At 37.5% G+C, this 18,015-nt stretch overlaps 4 protein-coding genes across 4 annotated transcripts; 3 read left to right on the top strand and 1 right to left on the bottom strand.

Moving 5' to 3' along the window:
* The first annotated feature begins 871 nt into the window (after positions 1-871).
* Positions 872-1,387, top strand: LOC143462123 (beta-1,3-galactosyltransferase brn-like). The gene has a single exon (XM_076960165.1). It carries the CDS (start codon positions 872-874, stop codon positions 1,385-1,387), a length of 516 nt encoding a protein of 171 aa, XP_076816280.1.
* Positions 1,388-9,856: 8,469 nt separating this feature from the next.
* Positions 9,857-11,694, bottom strand: LOC143463466 (kelch-like protein 41a). Its single transcript, XM_076961944.1, has one exon. The coding sequence runs from the start codon at positions 11,643-11,645 to the stop codon at positions 10,266-10,268; it is 1,380 nt and encodes a 459-aa protein (XP_076818059.1). The 5' UTR covers positions 11,646-11,694; the 3' UTR covers positions 9,857-10,265.
* A 607-nt stretch (positions 11,695-12,301) lies between these two features.
* LOC143462122 (beta-1,3-galactosyltransferase brn-like) lies at positions 12,302-12,820 on the top strand. The gene has a single exon (XM_076960164.1). It carries the CDS (start codon positions 12,302-12,304, stop codon positions 12,818-12,820), a length of 519 nt encoding a protein of 172 aa, XP_076816279.1.
* A 3,266-nt stretch (positions 12,821-16,086) lies between these two features.
* LOC143462121 (beta-1,3-galactosyltransferase brn-like) lies at positions 16,087-17,789 on the top strand. The gene is made up of 2 exons (XM_076960163.1): positions 16,087-16,645; positions 17,213-17,789. Exons 1-2 carry the CDS (start codon positions 16,437-16,439, stop codon positions 17,787-17,789), a joined length of 786 nt encoding a protein of 261 aa, XP_076816278.1. The 5' UTR covers positions 16,087-16,436.
* The last annotated feature ends 226 nt before the right edge of the window (positions 17,790-18,015 follow it).

Below are 18,015 nucleotides of genomic sequence, written 5' to 3'. Positions count from 1 at the left end.
AGCCAGCTATGTAAAGCTTCAACAGTAAGTATATGTCAGAAACATTTTCAACTTTGAAAACAAAAGACAGTAACCTAAGTTTCAATCGAATGAATCGACTTATCTTAACTCAATATCTTGTGTAAAAGTAAAAAATATTTCTTACACATGCTGCGTTTAACAATAAGCCATGGTTTTTGATTTGCAGCCAAAGTTGTAAAAGGTCAAATAATCTCGAAGCCGTTAACAACACAGCGACGCAGAAGGAAATGACGTTGCAATCAAGAAACGTCACAACCTCGAACAAAACCTACGCTTCCAATAAATCGCTTTATAGCACAATTTCAAGTTCCGCAAAGTCGAACAAGTTTTTAAAAGAACCAAATTTTTATTCCAATAACGACAAAAGCAGCTGTTTACTTGGTACGTTAATATGAATAAATCTTTTAAAGACAAGTATACTGCAATTAAAAAGCAGTTTCAACATTCTGAATTACACTTATTTAAATCAAACGACGTTGAAACTGACCTTGGTATATTTTCGCAGGAAAAAACATATCCTGGAGCATGATTATTTTCATCAAGTCGGCTGCATCTTACGGGATACGTCGCGAATGGATTCGTAAAACCTGGGGTTCTATTGGCTATCTCGATGGCGCCACTTTCCAAATTGTTTTTGTGATTGGTCAAGCACAGGAAAGTACTCGACGAGGAATATGACAGATACGGAGATATATTGCAAGTCGACGTTTCGGACGCGTACCTGTGAGTGAAAGATGTGTTATTTTTCACTTACAATTATTCTACCTGGCATCTTCTAAATCATGGATTTCTATTTGATAAACAATGCTTTAACGATTTCAGAAATGTTGGTTTGAAAACGTTATCGGGGATGCGGTGGACCTCAGACAAGCTTCCCCGTCAATATTTCTACTCCAGCGGTGACGATGATATGATGATTGATCTCGTAAAACTAAAGGAGGCCGTTGATAAGAACATTGCAAAAACTTCTGAGGAAAAGTGGCCAGAATTTCCAATCATTTGCACTTACCAAACAAGAGAGTCATCCCATCCTATACGGGATAAACGACACAAAAATTTTATTTCTGTACAAGATTATAGTGAGCCAAACTGGCCCAAGTTTTGCCTCGGTGGATTCTACACAACCAGCGTTCGCGTCATCAGACAATTGTGGGAAGCGTCGTTGACTTCAAAGCGCATAAATACAGACGACGTTTTCATAACTGGAATACTTCGACAGAAAATTGGAATGCCCGATGAAATGGTGGTGCCAGGAATAAGTGAAACCTGCCAACACTTGGGCGGGTTTATTGAAAACAGATTCAAGACAATGTGGTCAGAAAGAAAGAGGAAATTTGAAAACAAGAGCATCTGTTTTAAACCTTAAGATTACATGGTTTACGAGTCCGTGTTATAACAGAGAGAATTTCTTTTGAGCTCTGTTGTTATATGGCTCCACTTATTCTTATATTTTATGTGTACGGTTTAGGCCTTTAGGATAAAAAATATAAGTAATACCACGTCACGGAGGTTACCTCCAAATACTAAATTCGTTGTACAAGAGATCACAAAGGAAAAAACATAGCCATAGCCATACCCACTTGCACTTGCGTTGTGTGTGCTACAATTTATTTGAAAGAATTAAGTTAATTGAAGTTGACCAACTTCTATCTCGACTTCTGCATGGCAAGTTACAGTCATACCGAAATTTGATCACTTTAAATGCAACATACCTCGTTAAATGACTTTGTCAACTATATATGAAACAAAACGACTGATTTTAATACTTTTATGTATATAGGCCTACTTTATTAATTGGTACATTTGTAACCAAACTTTCTTTACCAGGAACCTTCCCGCTTTGCAGCTAGTCAATTAGCTCTGTCTTCTTTATTCACATTTAATGGCATATCTCTTATGTAAAAACATCCGTCTTTCTGCTATATCACCCAAACGTTACTGAAACTACCCTCGCACGGCACTTCCCAGCCGCACGCAATACCACACCAAAACAAATTCCACGTAATGAGAGAGAATCAACGTGGGACGCTAAATACTAATTAAGCCATCGGGGTAGCGAGAAGAGACGTCACCAGTGATCGAATAAAAACACGTGTACACTTAAACATGTAAAATATGGCAGAACGTGAGCATGCATAAAAATGACTAATGTGAACAACACTGAAATAAAACAAATATAGGCTACATGACCAGACAAACATAAAAATGACACAACAAAAAGGACACGTCCGACTAAATCAATCAATAAAAAGGGGTTCAGAAAAACAGTGTACATTGTGATTGCTATAAAACGGGTGCCTAAAATAAATCTCGTGACACATTCACCATTTAGACATTTAATGCATGATATGAATTGTTAGTTTCAAACTTTTAAACATGACAACACTACACTATGCCGAGTTGTGTGTAATCTATCGCGTATATAGCGTTTGTGATTTAGTTGCGTATTTCAGTGTGTTGTTTCATCCTTTGTTATCCGTTATTAACCCTTCATCCATTTTTCCGTCCATTGTTTATTCATTTTCATAATTTATTCGTTGTCATCCTGTATTTCGAGCCATCCCTGTACTCAAAGCAAGAATCGTTTCTTGCTTCTATAAATTTAATCATTAATCAAGCGAGTCATTTCACACTGCGCTCTTGAACTAACCGTTGGTTATTTTAACGTTGTGGCTTGGATCGGCCTACACTGTATGCGTGAAGCGTTTTAATTTATTCAAATTGTCCGGTTAAATTGTTTTTATTTACAACTTGACTTGTAAGGTGAGCTAATGTCGAGGAGGCAGTTTACAACTTCATGATTGTCCGTTTAAAGCGGGGAAACTCGATACAGAAGGATTTGTCTTGACGTTATGAAAAACAGGAGTCAGTAAGCTGCTTGTCTGCAAAGTTAGCTGAAACTTTTACGAACAAGCATCCAGGTTTGGGGAGTAATTTTTGATAAGTTTTCATCTGCTTTGTTACAGTTGAAAATAAAAACATGATTCAGGGTACATAGCCCAAAGGTTGGACAAATTCGCCGTGCGGTGGCGCTACAACCGCCATAGTACTGCATAGCACTATAGCCAGGGTTGCCATACCGTCCTTATTTCTAATATTTTCCTTTTTTTGAAGGTCTGTGTCTTAGAAAATATTTTGTTTTTTCTTCTAAGATTTGTCCTTATTTTCACTTACGTTCTTATTTTCGTCTTATTTTTAAGGCGGAGGTTCGTATTTTGGCATTTTGACACCTTCAGTATAACATATTGTACCAAAGAGATACAAAAATTAAGAAAATGCAAACAGTATCTGGTTTTTTCATTTTTGGAACATTGATTGCCTTCTTCTGTTGTGCACTGTTTAAGGTAGTATTTTTTTTTTGGTTCCTGTTCGACCTTATTTTTGAGTCCGGACCGATGGCAACCCTGACTATAGCTTATGGGTGTGGGTGTAAAGAAACTAAGACTAAACTCTGAATTCCTCTGCATAAAAGGAAAAGATGTAAAGCCATTGCAATATAAGTGAATAAAATATTTCAGATCTCACCCTCATGAAGCCGAAACAATCAAATTTAGTCTAGGCTAATGATGATAAAAATGTATATTTTAGGACTTATATACGCTGGAGAGCGCTTTCACCGGTTAAGATCAACTTGCTGTTTCCGTATCAGCAGACGAATGTTTAACAATTTCAATGATAGGTTATTTGAAGAAGCTCTTAAAGATTCAACTTGGTGATGGGCGTTTGCCCCTTTTCTTTCGGTTATATTTTGATGCCATTCTTTGACTATCATCATTTCTTGATGCGCTATGCGAGAGGTTTAAAGCGCTCTGCTGAGTGCATACACATTCGTGTAAGTGAATTTATGACGAAAATGTGGCAGCGTGTGAATATGAATTTTTGCCTAAATCTGGAACCAGTTTTGTTTCAAACTTAAGCCCCAACCCGAACTCGAACCGAAAAGCTCTGAAAAGAGTTACAACTCTGATTCCTAATATATCATGAATAATTTTATTTTTACTTTATTCATATATCTTACTCCTATATCTTCAGCTTGTAATTTGAATAGAAATGCTATTTCTTGACGGTCACAACAAACATTTTAAGTATTTTGCAGTTCTGTTGGGGCTTGTGCCTTGGGCTCTGTTACTGTTTACCATGCAAGCCAGCTATGTAAAGCTGCAACAGTAAGTATATATCGGAAGCATTTTTGACTTTCAAAAAAAAAGACATTAACCTAAGTTTCAATCGAATGAATCGACTTCTCTTAACTCAATATCTTGTGTAAAAGTGTAAATTATTTCTTACACATGCGTCGTTTAACAATAAGCCATGGCTTTTGATTTGCAGCCAAAGTTGTAAAAGGTCAAATAATCCCGAAGCCATTAACACCGCAGCGACACAGAAGGAAATGACGTTGCAATCAAGAAACGTCACAGCCTCGAACAAAACCTACGCTTCCGATAAATCGCTTTATAGCACAATTTCTAGTTTTGCAAAATCGACCAATTTTTTAACAGAACCAAATTTTTATTCCAATAACGACAAAAGCAGCTGTTTACTTGGTACGTTAATATGAATAAATCTTTCAAAGACAAGTATACTGCAATTAAAAAGCAGTTTCAACATTCTGAATTACACTTATTTTAGTCAAACGACGTTGAAACTGACCTTAGTAAATTTTCGCAGAAAGAAACATATCTTGGAGCATGATTATTTTCATCAAGTCGGCTGCATCCTACGAGAGACGACGCGAATGGATTCGTAAAGCCTGGGGTTCTATTGGCTATCTCGATGGCGCCACTTTCCAAACTGTTTTTGTGATTGGTCAAGCACAGGAAAGTACTCAAGCTCTATTGGACGAGGAACATAACATATATGGAGACATATTACAAGTCGACGCTTCGAACGCATACCAGTGAGTGAAATATGTGCTTAGATAAATGGTGTACTAGTCACCTACACCCATAAGTTGTTAATCGTGACTGAACTCATACTAAAAAATGGGTTTTGGGGAAAAGGGAAACCAGTTTTTTCAGTTCAGTGTTCCTTTTAAATTCATCTCCTCCATTAGACGTATTTGTCAAAATCCATTTTCACGATTACAGAGATGTCGGTTTCAAGACGTTATCGGGGATGCAGTGGACCTCAGACAAGCTTTCCCTCAAATATTTTTATGATTCTCAAATATGATGATGATATGATGATTGATCTCGTAAAACTAAAAGAGGCCGTTGATCAAAACATTGCAAAAGTTTCTGAGAAAAAGTGGCCAGAATTTCCAATCATTTGCACATACGAAACAAGCTGGGTTATAAGCAAGCCTATTCGATGAAAGCTATCAAAAAATTATATCTCAGAAAAAATTTACCGTTGGCCATTTTGGCCCAAGTATTGCCTCGATGGATTCTACACAACCAGCGTTCGCGTCATCACACAATTGTGGGAAGCGTCGTTGACTTCAAAGCGCATAAATACAGACGACGTTTTCATAACTGGAATACTTCGACAGAAAAATCGGAATGCCCGATGAAAAGGTGGTGCCAGGAATAAATGAAACCTGCCAACACTTGGGCGGATTAGACATAAATAAATTCAAGAGCATGTGGTCAGAAAGAAAGAAGAAATTTGAAAACAAGAGGATTTTTTTTAAACTTTAAAATTACATGGTTTACTAGTCCGTGTGGTAACAGAGAGAATTTCTTTTGAACTCTGTTGTTATATGGCTTCACTTATTCTTATGTTTTATGTGTACGGTTTGGGGCTTTAGGCTAAAATGGATAAGTCATACCACGTCACGGATTTTATCTCCAATTCGTTGTACATGAGATCACAAATGAAAAAACATAGTTATAGCCATAGCCACTTGCAATTGCGTTGTGTGTGCTACAATTTTTTTGCAAGAATTAAATTAATCAAAGTTGACCAACTCCTCACTCGATTTCTGCATGGTAGGTTACAGTCATACCGAAATTTGATCACCAGGTTTGCTTCACTAAATGACTTTGTCAACTAAGTATTTTACAAAATGTCTGATTTTAATACTTTTATGTACATACTTTATTAATAGCTACATTCACCATTTAAACATTTATTGCCTGATAAGAATTGTTAGTTTTAAGTTTTAAACATGAAGACATAACATTGAAAGCCGAATTGTGTGTAATCTATCGCGTATATAGCGTTTGTGATTTAGTCGCGTATTTTAGTGTGTTGTTTCATCCTTTGTTATCCGTTGTTAACCCTTCATCCAGTTTTCCGTCCATTGTTTATTCATTTTCATAATTTATTCGTTGTCATCCTGTATTTCGAGCCATCCCTGTACTAAAAGAAAGAATCGTTTATTGCTTCTATAAATTTAATCACTAATCAAGCGAACCATTTCACAATGCTCGCTTAAAGTAACCGTTTGTGATTTTCAAGGTTGTGATTAGAATCGTCTTATGCTGTAGACTGGGTTGTGAAGAGGTTGCAGTCCGTCTGTTTTAACTAATTCAAGACGTCCGATTAAATTGATTTTATTTATAACTTGACTTGTAAGATGGGTTAATGTCGAGGAGGCAGTTTACAACTTCATGATTGTCCGTTTAAAGCGGGGAAATTCGAAACTGAAGAAATTGGCGTGACGTTATGAAAAACAGGAGTCAGTAAGCTGCTTGTCTGCAAAGTTAGCTGAAGATTTTACGAACAAGCATCCAGGTTTGGGGAGTAATTTTTGATAAGTTTTCATCTGCTTTGTTACAGTTGAAAATAAAAACATGATTCAGGGTACATAGCCCAAAGGTTGGACAAATTCGCCGTGTGGTGGCGCTACAACCGCCATAGTACTGCATAGCACTATAGCCAGGGTTGCCATACCGTCCTTATTTCTAATATTTTCCTTTTTTTGAAGGTCCGTGTATTAGAAAAAATTTTGTTTTTTCTTCTAAGATTTGTCCTTATTTTCACTTACGTTCTTATTTTCGTCTTATTTTTAAGGCGGAGGTTCGTATTTTGGCATTTTGACACCTTCAGTATAACATATTGTACCAAAGAGATACAAAAATTAAGAAAATGCAAACAGTATCTGGTTTTTTCATTTTTGGAACATTGATTGCCTTCTTCTGTTGTGCACTGTTTAAGGTATTTTTTTTTGGTTCCTGTTCGACCTTATTTTTGAGTCCGGACCGATGGCAACCCTGACTATAGCTTATGGGTGTGGGTGTAAAGAAACTAAGACTAAACTCTGAATTCCTCTGCATAAAAGGAAAAGATGTAAAGCCATTGCAATATAAGTGAATAAAATATTTCAGATCTCACCCTCATGAAGCCGAAGCAATCAAATTTAGTCTAGGCTAATGATGATAAAAATGTATATTTTAGGACTTATATACGCTGGAGAGCGCTTTCACCGGTTAAGGTCAACTTGCTGTTTCCGTATCAGCAGACGAATGTTTAACAATTTCAATGATAGGTTATTTGAAGAAGCTCTTAAAGATTCAACTTGGTGATGGGCGTTTGCCCCTTTTCTTTCGGTTATATTTTGATGCCATTCTTTGACTATCATCATTTCTTGATGCGCTATGCGAGAGGTTTAAAGCGCTCTGCTGAGTGCATACACATTCGTGTAAGTGAATTTATGACGAAAATGTGGCAGGGTGTGATTATGAATTTTTGCCTAAATCTGGAACCAGTTTTGTTTCACACTTAAGCCCCAACCCGAACTCGAACCGAAAAGCTCTGAAAAGAGTTACAACTCTGATTCATAATATATCATGAATAATTTTAATTTTACTTTATTCATATATCTTACTCCTATATCTTCAGCTTGTAATTTGAATAGAAATGCTATTTCTTGACGGTCACAACAAAAATTTTAAGTATTTTGCAGTTCTGTTGGGGCTTGTGCCTTGGGCTCTGTTACTGTTTACCATGCAAGCCAGCTATGTAAAGCTGCAACAGTAAGTATATATCGGAAGCATTTTTGACTTTCAAAACAAAAGACATTAACCTAAGTTTCAATCGAATGAATCGACTTCTCTTAACTCAATATCTTGTGTAAAAGTGTAAATTATTTCTTACACATGCGTCGTTTAACAATAAGCCATGGCTTTTGATTTGCAGCCAAAGTTGTAAAAGGTCAAATAATCCCGAAGCCATTAACACCGCAGCGACACAGAAGGAAATGACGTTGCAATCAAGAAACGTCACAGCCTCGAACAAAACCAACGCTTCCGATAAATCGCTTTATAGCACAATTTCTAGTTTTGCAAAATCGACCAATTTTTTAACAGAACCAAATTTTTATTCCAAGAACGACAAAAGCAGCTGTTTACTTGGTACGTTAATATGAATAAATCTTTCAAAGACAAGTATACTGCAATTAAAAAGCAGTTTCAACATTCTGAATTACACTTATTTTAGTCAAACGACGTTGAAACTGACCTTAGTAAATTTTCGCAGAAAGAAACATATCTTGGAGCATGATTATTTTCATCAAGTCGGCTGCATCCTACGAGAGACGACGCGAATGGATTCGTAAAGCCTGGGGTTCTATAGGCCATCTCGATGGCGCCACTTTCCAAACTGTTTTTGTGATTGGTCAAGCACAGGAAAGTACTCAAGCTCTATTGGACGAGGAACATAACATATATGGAGACATATTACAAGTCGACGCTTCGGACGCATACCCGTGAGTGAAATATGTGCTTAGATAAATGGTGTACTAGTCACCTACACCCATAAGTTGTTAATCGTGACTGAACTCATACTAAAAAATGGGTTTTGGGGAAAAGGGAAACCAGTTTTTTCAGTTCAGTGTTCCTTTTAAATTCATCTCCTCCATTAGACGTATTTGTCAAAATCCATTTTCACGATTACAGAGATGTCGGTTTCAAGACGTTATCGGGGATGCAGTGGACCTCAGACAAGCTTTCCCTCAAATATTTTTATGATTCTCAAATATGATGATGATATGATGATTGATCTCGTAAAATTAAAAGAGGCCGTTGATCAAAACATAGCAAAAGTTTCTGAGAAAAAGTGGCCAGAATTTCCAATCATTTGCACATACGAAACAAGCTGGGTTATAAGCAAGCCTATTCGATGGAAGCTATCAAAAAATTATATCTCAGAAAAAGATTACCGTTGGCCATTTTGGCCCAAGTTTTGCAAAGGTGGATTCTACACAACCAGCGTTCGCGTCATCACACAATTGTGGGAAGCGTCGTTGACTTCAAAGCGCATAAATACAGACGACGTTTTCATAACTGGAATACTTCGACAGAAAATTGGAATGCCCGATGAAATGGTGGTGCCAGGAATAAGTGAAACCTGCCAACACTTGGGCGGGTTTATTGAAAACAGATTCAAGACAATGTGGTCAGAAAGAAAGAAGAAATTTGAAAACAAGAGCATCTGTTTTAAACTTTAAGATTACATGGTCTACGAGTTCGTGTTATAACAGAGAGAACTTCTTTTGAGCTCTGTTGTTATATGGCTTCACTTATTCTTATATTTTATATGTACGGTTTAGGGCTTTAGGCTAAAAAATCTAAGTCATACCACGTCACGAATGTTATCTCCAATTCGTTGTACAAGAGATCACAAATGAAAAACCACAGCCTAATTGTAAACACTAGTTTTCGGGAATTCTTTTATTGTTGTTTCAAGTTACGGTGGTTTGCTTCTTTAACTATCGGTTTGATAAGCTGCGTCGAGCTGATACTTGCATGGAATGACCGTTTCTCTGTGCTCAGGATTACGTAGCATGATTTTGTTAGTATGATCTATGAACACTTCTGCTAGTACTTCTTCAAACATTTTATTAGGGAACTGATAGCAGCTGTGTATGAAGTGATTACATTGCTTAGCAGACTAAAAATTCACCAGTTTGTATTCAATAATATTAGAACAACTTTTGAAAGGGACTGTGTTTACAGTGCGTTCTTTGACAAATGCTACATCACGAAAATGGAAAAAGAAGGTGCACCACATAGAAAAAATGCCATGTCAAACAAGATATTTACAAGCGTAACTTTATAACTGCATCACAAGTTGACTAAGAAAGAATTGCGTGAATCTAAATTCAAGATCATAGAAGTAACTAAAACCAAATAAATGACTAGTGGCAGTATAAAAGATGTCTATCGAAGAGATATCATAAAATTAAGATGCAATGAAAATTATTTTGGAAATGTTAACAGACTCAAACTTAAGAGCTCGAGTCAAAAAACAAAAATTAAAAACTGGACATTTAATACCAGTTAGTGAGAAAAAAATCACCATCACTTGTCTAGTTGCAGAAGCATCCAACAATTCTTCACAGAGTCGTAAACTTCTACATCAGAGTGATCTTTTGAATTAACTACATAAATGTTTCCGTTAGAAACACAAGCGGTATGATTAGATCTTGGCTTATGCATGGAGGCAACATAGATCCACACTTTAGCTGATGGGTCATACTTCTCCACCGATGCTGTGGTAGAGTCGCCCCTGGTTTTCCCACCAATTGCATAAATGTGATTGTTAAGAACTACTGCAGCAAAATCTGTTCGAGTTTTCTTCATGGGCGCAATTCTACTCCAGATTTCCCCATCATAGCATTCCACACAACGCAGAACCCGTGACTGGTTGGGGGTACCACCCATGGCGTAGAGGCATCCATTGAAGGAGACCAATGTTAAACCTTCTCGTTTCTGCAACATGCTTGGTGTCCAAACCCACATTTTGTCATCAATGTCATAAGCTTCGACGCTGGACAACCAGCGTGAGTTGTGCTCAAGCCCTCCCGCTACATAAATGCAACCCTCCAAGATTGTGCACCCAAATTTTCGCCTACCAACGCTTAAGTCTCGCAAACGAATCCATTTAGTTACAGACGCTGTTTGGATGCAATTGCACCCAAATTCTGTCGAAGATCTGCTGATTTGTGGACGAGTTCCTCCTATTGCAAACAGTTTGTCACCCTGCACAATCACAACAGAGTTTTCCTTCCCGGGATAATAGACGGGATGGTAATCAGTATCAGACGAAATAATCTGCGACAATGATTTTTCTGTAGCATCAAAGACTGTATATTCTGATTGGTGTCCAAACTCATCTCGCTTGAGCGTGATAGCGATATGATTGCTGCTACAATCTTCAGTGAAACGACTCCGTTTTATTTCACTGATTTTTGCCAAGATCTCTGGATAGTCCTCTTTCACAAGCTTGTTACTCCTCTCAGCTTCATTCAAGTATTTTGTCTTAAGTTGCTGCAGCTTAATTCGATCAAACAACTTAGGAAAATATTCCTTACGTTCATTTTTCCTGTGTTCAGTCCAGGAGGTAATACATTTAAGCAGATCCATGCCATTGTTATCGGCCTTCAAGTCCAAAAATGATTCAAAGTCATGAAATTCTAACTCGTTGATCTTATTGCTGGAACACAAATTGATGCTGAAATCGACTCTTCGCGCAATGCTCTGAGACATTGCATTGTATTTGTTCAACAATATCCAGTCTGCCAGGAGTGTGTCTTCATTGCTGTTGGCAACAATAAAATCAGTGCATTCTGTTTTGATGAGTGGAATTTGTAGAAAATCTGCAGCTGCCAGCACATCACCAACATTGTCACAGGTTAATAAGTCGTCATCAGAGTAAAGCCCATCAACAATAATCTTCATGATATCAACAGGTATTCCGATAATGTTTGTTGAATTTTTACAATTGTCATGCAAATCTGATGAGAGAAGGGTTTTGAAATATTGAGAATGTGGCACCAACACACATTTATGCACCCTAAATTCCTCACTCGTAACAATAATAGTAAAATCGCACAAAGTTTCAGATGTTTTTCTGTCTTCGTTAAGGTACTGCCAAACATCAGTTGCCTTTTCCTTCTTTAAGCGATTGTAAAAATTCTCTTCATAAGCAGGGTAACTATAGTCGAACAAATCCGTCTCTTCATCAGAATAGCATGATCAGAATAGCATAATCAGCATGAATATTTTCATTAATTCGGCTGCATCCTACGGGAGACGTTGCGAATGGATTCGTAAAACCTGGGGTTCTATTGGCTATCTCGATGGCGCCACATTTTAAACTGTTTTTGTGATTGGTCAAGCAAAGGCAACTACTCAAGCTCTATTGGACGAGAAATATAGCAGATACGGAGACATAGGGCATGTCGACGCTTCAGACGCATACCTGTGAGTGAAAGATGTGTTATTTTTTATTCACATATTCCACGTGGTATACTGTACTTCTAAATCATGGATTTCTACTTAATAAACAATGCATTAACGACTTCAGAGATGACGGTTTGCGGACGTTATCAGAGATGCAGTGGACCTCAGACAAGCTTCCCCGTCAATATTTCTACTCCAGCGGTGATGATGATATGATGATTGATCTCGTTAAAGTAAAGGAGGCCGTTGATCAAAACATTGCAAAAATTTCTGATGAAAAGTGGCCAGAATTTCCAATCATTTGCACTTTCGAAACATCCTTGGTTGAAAGCAAGCCTATTCGATGGAAGCTATCAAAAAATTATATCTCAGAAAAAGATTACCGTTGGCCATTTTGGCCCAAGTTTTGCCTCGGTGGATTCTACACAACCAGCGTTCGCGTCATCACACAATTGTGGGAAGCGTCGTTGACTTCAAAGCGCATAAATACAGACGACGTTTTTATAACTGGAATACTTCGACAGAAAATTGGAATGCCCGATGAAATGGTGGTGCCAGGAATAAGTGAAACCTGCCAACACTTGGGCGGGTTTTTTGAAAACAAATTCAAGACAATGTGGTCAGAAAGAAAGAAGAAATTTGAAAACAAGAGCATCTGTTTTAAACTTTAAGATTACATGGTCTACGAGTTCGTGTTATAACAAAGAGAATTTCTTTTGAGCTCTGTTGTTATATAGCTTCACTTATTCATATATTTTATGTGTACGGTTTAGGGCAGAAGTGTCCAACCTTTTTGGCCAAAGGGCCACATGCGATTTACGAATGATTGCGCGGGCCACTTGAATGTTTACTGCTAATAATTTCTAATTAAAACCCTCACACCAAAATTCTAATCTTAGAAATATGAATTATCCTCTTTTGCAATTATAAGAACAATAAACATACCAAGATATAGTAAATTCAACAAAGTTGTTACTGCACGTCGACATTTCACTGTAAAGTTTGGCACTGTTTTTCTCAAACAAGTTTGGCAATATTCGGTGAGATGGAGGATGTAGCAATGCGAAGCGAGTTTTTCACATGGCTGTCAGAAATTAGTAAAGAAATAATAAATGCCAATTTCTCGGAATGTAAGTTCGCCATAAATTACGTAGGCCAAGTAGTTGGTAATAGCCTATAAGTCATATCGAAAAATACCGCGCGGGCCAAGGGTTGGACACCTCTTGGTTTAGGGTTTAAGGCTAAAAAGGATAAGTCATACACGTCACGGAGGTTATTTCCAATTCGTTGTACAAGAAATCACAAATGAAAGAACATAACCATAGCCATATGCACTTGCACTTGCGTTGTGTGTGCTACAATTTATTTGAAAGAATTAAATTAATCAAGGTTGACCAACTTTAATCTCGACTTCTGCATGGCAGGTTACAGTCATACCGAAAATTGATCACCAGGTTTGCCTCGCTAAATGACTTTGTCAACTAAATACCGGTATGTGACAAAATGTCTGATTTTAATACTTTTATGTGTATATTTTAATAATTGGTACATTCACCATTTAGACATTTACTGCACAGTATGAATTGTTAGTTTTTAAGTTTTAAACTTGAATACATAACACTACACTATGCCGAGTTGTGTGCAATCTATCGCATATATAGTGTTTGTGATTTAGTCGCGTATTTCAGTGTGTTGTTTCATCCTTTGTTATCCGTTGTTAACCCTTCATCCAGTTTTCCGTCAATTGTTTATTCATTTTCATAATTTATTCGTTGTCATCCTGTATTTCGAGCCATCCCTGTACTCAATTAAGCAAGAATCGTTTCTTGCTTCTATAAATTTAATCATTAATCAAGCGAGCCATTTCAAACTGCGCGCTTGAACTAACCGTTGGTTATTTTCAAGGTTGTGACTAGGATCCTCCCATGCTGTATGCGCTATTGTGACTAGGATCGGAATACGCTGTATGCGTAAAGCGTTTTTATTTATTCAAGACGTCCGATTAAATTGTTTTTATTTATAACTTGACTTGTAAGATGGGTTAATGTCGAGGAGGCAGTTTACAACTTCATGATTGTCCGTTTGAAGCGGGGAAACGCGAAACTGAAGACGTTGGCATGACTTTATGAAAAACAGGAGTCAGAAAGTCGCTTGTCTGTAAAGTTAGCTGAAAATTTTACGAACAAGTATCCAAGTTTGGGGAGTAACTTTTGATAAGTTTGCATCTGCTTTGTTGCAGTGGAAAAGAAAACCATGACTCAGGCTCCAACCACAAAAGACCTACAGCTGGCACGCAGTGTTAGTTAAGTGAAAATGAGATGAAGCGCTGTGGCGCTTGAGGGTCCCAACTCCGAACAAATGACGAGGTTGCTTTCCAAGCAGACATAAATAAGCAAAAAGTGCATACCAAGCGCACAGTAATAAACACAATGTCTAATTAAGAAATACTTAACGCGGTTAGCCCAAAGGTTGGACAAAATCAACGCGCGGTGGCGCTAAAATCATCACAGTACTGTAAAGATCTAAATAAACTAAAAGATTATTCCCTGCATTTAAAGAAAAGGAAAAGATGTAAAACCATTGCAAGATAAGTGAATAAAATATTTCAGATCTCACCCTCATTAAGCCGAAACAACCAAATTTAGTCTAGGCTGCTGCTGATAAAAATGTATATTTTAGGACTTATATACACTGGAGAGCGTTTTCAACGGTTAAGGTCGCCTTGCTGTATCTGTATCAGCAGAAGAATGTTTAACATTTTCAATGATAGGTTATGTGAAGAAGCTCTTAAAGAGTAGGGCTACCATATATCCTCTTTTAGGAGGATTTGTTCTCATTTCTAAAGAAAAATGAATTGTCCTCTGAGGACACTGAAAAATGCCCAAATGTCCTCCTTTTTTGCATTTTGCGTTTTCTTGCTTAAATTTTCAACAGAATTATATGTTTATGTGACTTTTCGGCATGAGGCCTAAGTCAAGTCAAATGAATTTTCAGCGACAGCACGAGGTCTAATCATTTTTCTTATCATTGTTTTAATTTAGACAAACATAAAATCTAAATAAAGCTAAGCAACAATGCCAAAGAGGAACACTGTGTTTTCTGATGAACTGCGGCAGAAGTAGGCCTATCCTTGTTTCAGAAAAGGACGTAATGATTCTGAAGCCGAATACATTACTTGGGCATATGCGTATAATTATCCAAAAACATGTGATAAATTCTTTAAACGTAAAACTTTATTTGCATTGTACTTGCTGGCGAAATGGTCCTCTTTTTTGGCGATGAAAATATGGTAGGCCTATTAAAGAGTCAACTTAGTGATGGGCGTTTGCCCCTTTTCTTCGGTTATATTTTGATGCCATTCTCTGACTATCATCATTACTTGTTGCGTTATGCAAAGGTTTAAATCGCTCTGCTGAGTGCATACACATTCGTGTAAGTGAATTTACGACGAAAATGTGGCAGAGTGTGAATATGAATTTTTGCCTAAATCTGGAACCAGTTTTGTTTCACACTTAAGCCCGAACCCGAACCCGAACAGCTCTGAAAAGAGTTACAACTCCGATTCATAATATATCATAAATAATTTTATTTTTGCTTTATCCATATATCTTACTCCTATATCTTCAGTTTGTAATTTGAAAAGAAATGCTATTTCTTGTCGGTCGCAACAAAATTTTTAAATATTTTGCTGTTGTGTTGGGGCTTGTGACTTGGAATATCCTACTGCTTACAATGCAAGCCAGCTATGTAAAGCTTCAACAGTAAGTATATATCGGAAACTTTTTCGAATTTCAAAACAAAAGACAGAAACCTAAGTTTCAATCGAATGAATCGACTTGTCTTAACTCAATACCTTGTGTTAAAGTAAAAAATATTTCTTAGACATGCTGCGTTTAACAATAAGCCATGGCTTTTGATTTGCAGCCAAAGTTGTAAAAGGTCAAATAATCTCGAAACCGTTAACAACACAGCGACGCAGAAGGAAATGACGTTGCAATCAAGAAACGTCACAACCTTGAACAAAACCTACGCTTCCAATAAATCGCTTTATAGCACAATTTCTAGTTCCGCAAAGTCGAACAAGTTTTTAAAAGAACCAAATTTTTATTCCAATAACGACAAAAGCAGCTGTTTACTTGGTACGTTAATATGACTAACACTTTCAAAAAAAAGTTTACTGCAATTAAACAAGTTACAACATTCTGAATTACACTTATAAATCAAATGAGGTTGAAATTGTGAAACTGGCCTTGGTATATTTTCGCAGGAAAAAACATATCCTGGAGCATGATTATTTTCATCAAGTCGGCTGCATCTTACGGGAGACGTCGCGAATGGATTCGTAACACCTGGGGTTCTATTGGCTATCTCGATGGCGCCACTTTCCAAACTGTTTTTGTGATTGGTCAAGCGGATGCAAGGACTCAAGTTCTATTGGACGAGGAATATAACAGGTTTGGAGACATATTACAAGTCAACGCTTCGGACGCATACCAGTGAGTGAAATATGTGCTTAGATGTATGGCAGGGGCGGGCAACTTCTTCGGTCGGCGGGCCTGATATGAGAAAATGAAGTACTTGGCGGGCCGGATCCCGGAATCGAAACAGTAATCGTGTATTTAAACACCTATGCAAGGAATAAATCGTATTTAATGTAAACTTTAACCCTATTTTCCCTAGGTGTGGCTTCTCTTGCACACAGTCACAGCAAAACGTGGCGTACAGTTGCATTGTTTACTGTAGAAACTTGAAATTTGTTGACCTTTCCTAAAAAATGTTCAGCTATCTCTCCATGTCTGTTTTATCATGTAAGACCGGAAACTGTCTGCGGGGAGCTCAAAATCCCGTCGCGGGCCGGATACGTTCCCGCGGGCCGTATGTTGCCCGCCCCTGATGTATGGTATACTACTCACCTACACCCATAAGTAGTTAATCCGGAATGAACTCATATTAAAAAGTTGGGTTTTGGGGAAAACGGAAACCAGTTTTTTCAGTTCAGTGTTCCTTTTAATTTCATCTCCTCCATTAGACGTATTTGTCAAAATCCATTTTCACGATTACAGAGATGTCGGTTTCAAGACGTTATCGGGGATGCAGTGGACCTCAGATAAGCTTCCCCTCAAAGATTTCTACTCCAGTGGTGATGATGATATGATGATTGATCTCGTAAAATTAAAAGAGGCCGTTGATGAAAACATTGCAAAAATTTCTGAGGAAAAGTGGCCAGAATTCCCAATCATTTGCACTTACGAAACAAGCTGGGTTATAAGCAAGCCTATTCGCGGGAAGATATCAAAAAATTATATCTCAGAAAAAGATTACCGTTGGCCATTTTGGCCCAAGTATTGCCTCGGTGGATTCTACACAACCAGCGTTCGCGTCATTAGACAATTGTGGGAAGCGTCGTTGACTTCAAAGCGCATAAATACAGACGACGTTTTCATAACTGGAATACTTCGACAGAAAATTGGAATGCCCGATGAAATGGTGGTGCCAGGAATAAGTGAAACCTGCCAACATTTGGGCGGGTTTATTGAAAACAGATTCAAGACAATATGGTCAGAAAGAAAGAAGAAATTTGAAAACAAGAGCATTTTTTTTAAACCTCAAGATTACATGATCTACGAGTTCGTGTTATAACAGACACAATTTCTTTTGAGCTCTGTTGTTATATGGCTTCACTTATTCTTATATTTTATGTGTACGGTTTAGGGCAGAAGTGTCCAACCTTTTTGGCCAAAGGGCCACATGCGATTTACGAATGATTGCGCGGGCCACTTGAATGTTTACTGCTAATAATTTCTAATTAAAACCCTCACACCAAAATTCTAATCTTAGAAATATGAATTATCCTCTTTTGCAATTA

The sequence above is a fragment of the Clavelina lepadiformis genome, chromosome 6, assembly GCF_947623445.1.
Source record: "Clavelina lepadiformis chromosome 6, kaClaLepa1.1, whole genome shotgun sequence".
Classification (NCBI taxonomy): Eukaryota; Metazoa; Chordata; class Ascidiacea; order Aplousobranchia; family Clavelinidae; genus Clavelina; species Clavelina lepadiformis.
Note: the sequence above shows the minus strand (reverse complement) of the source record. Positions and strands in the feature narration are given on the sequence as shown.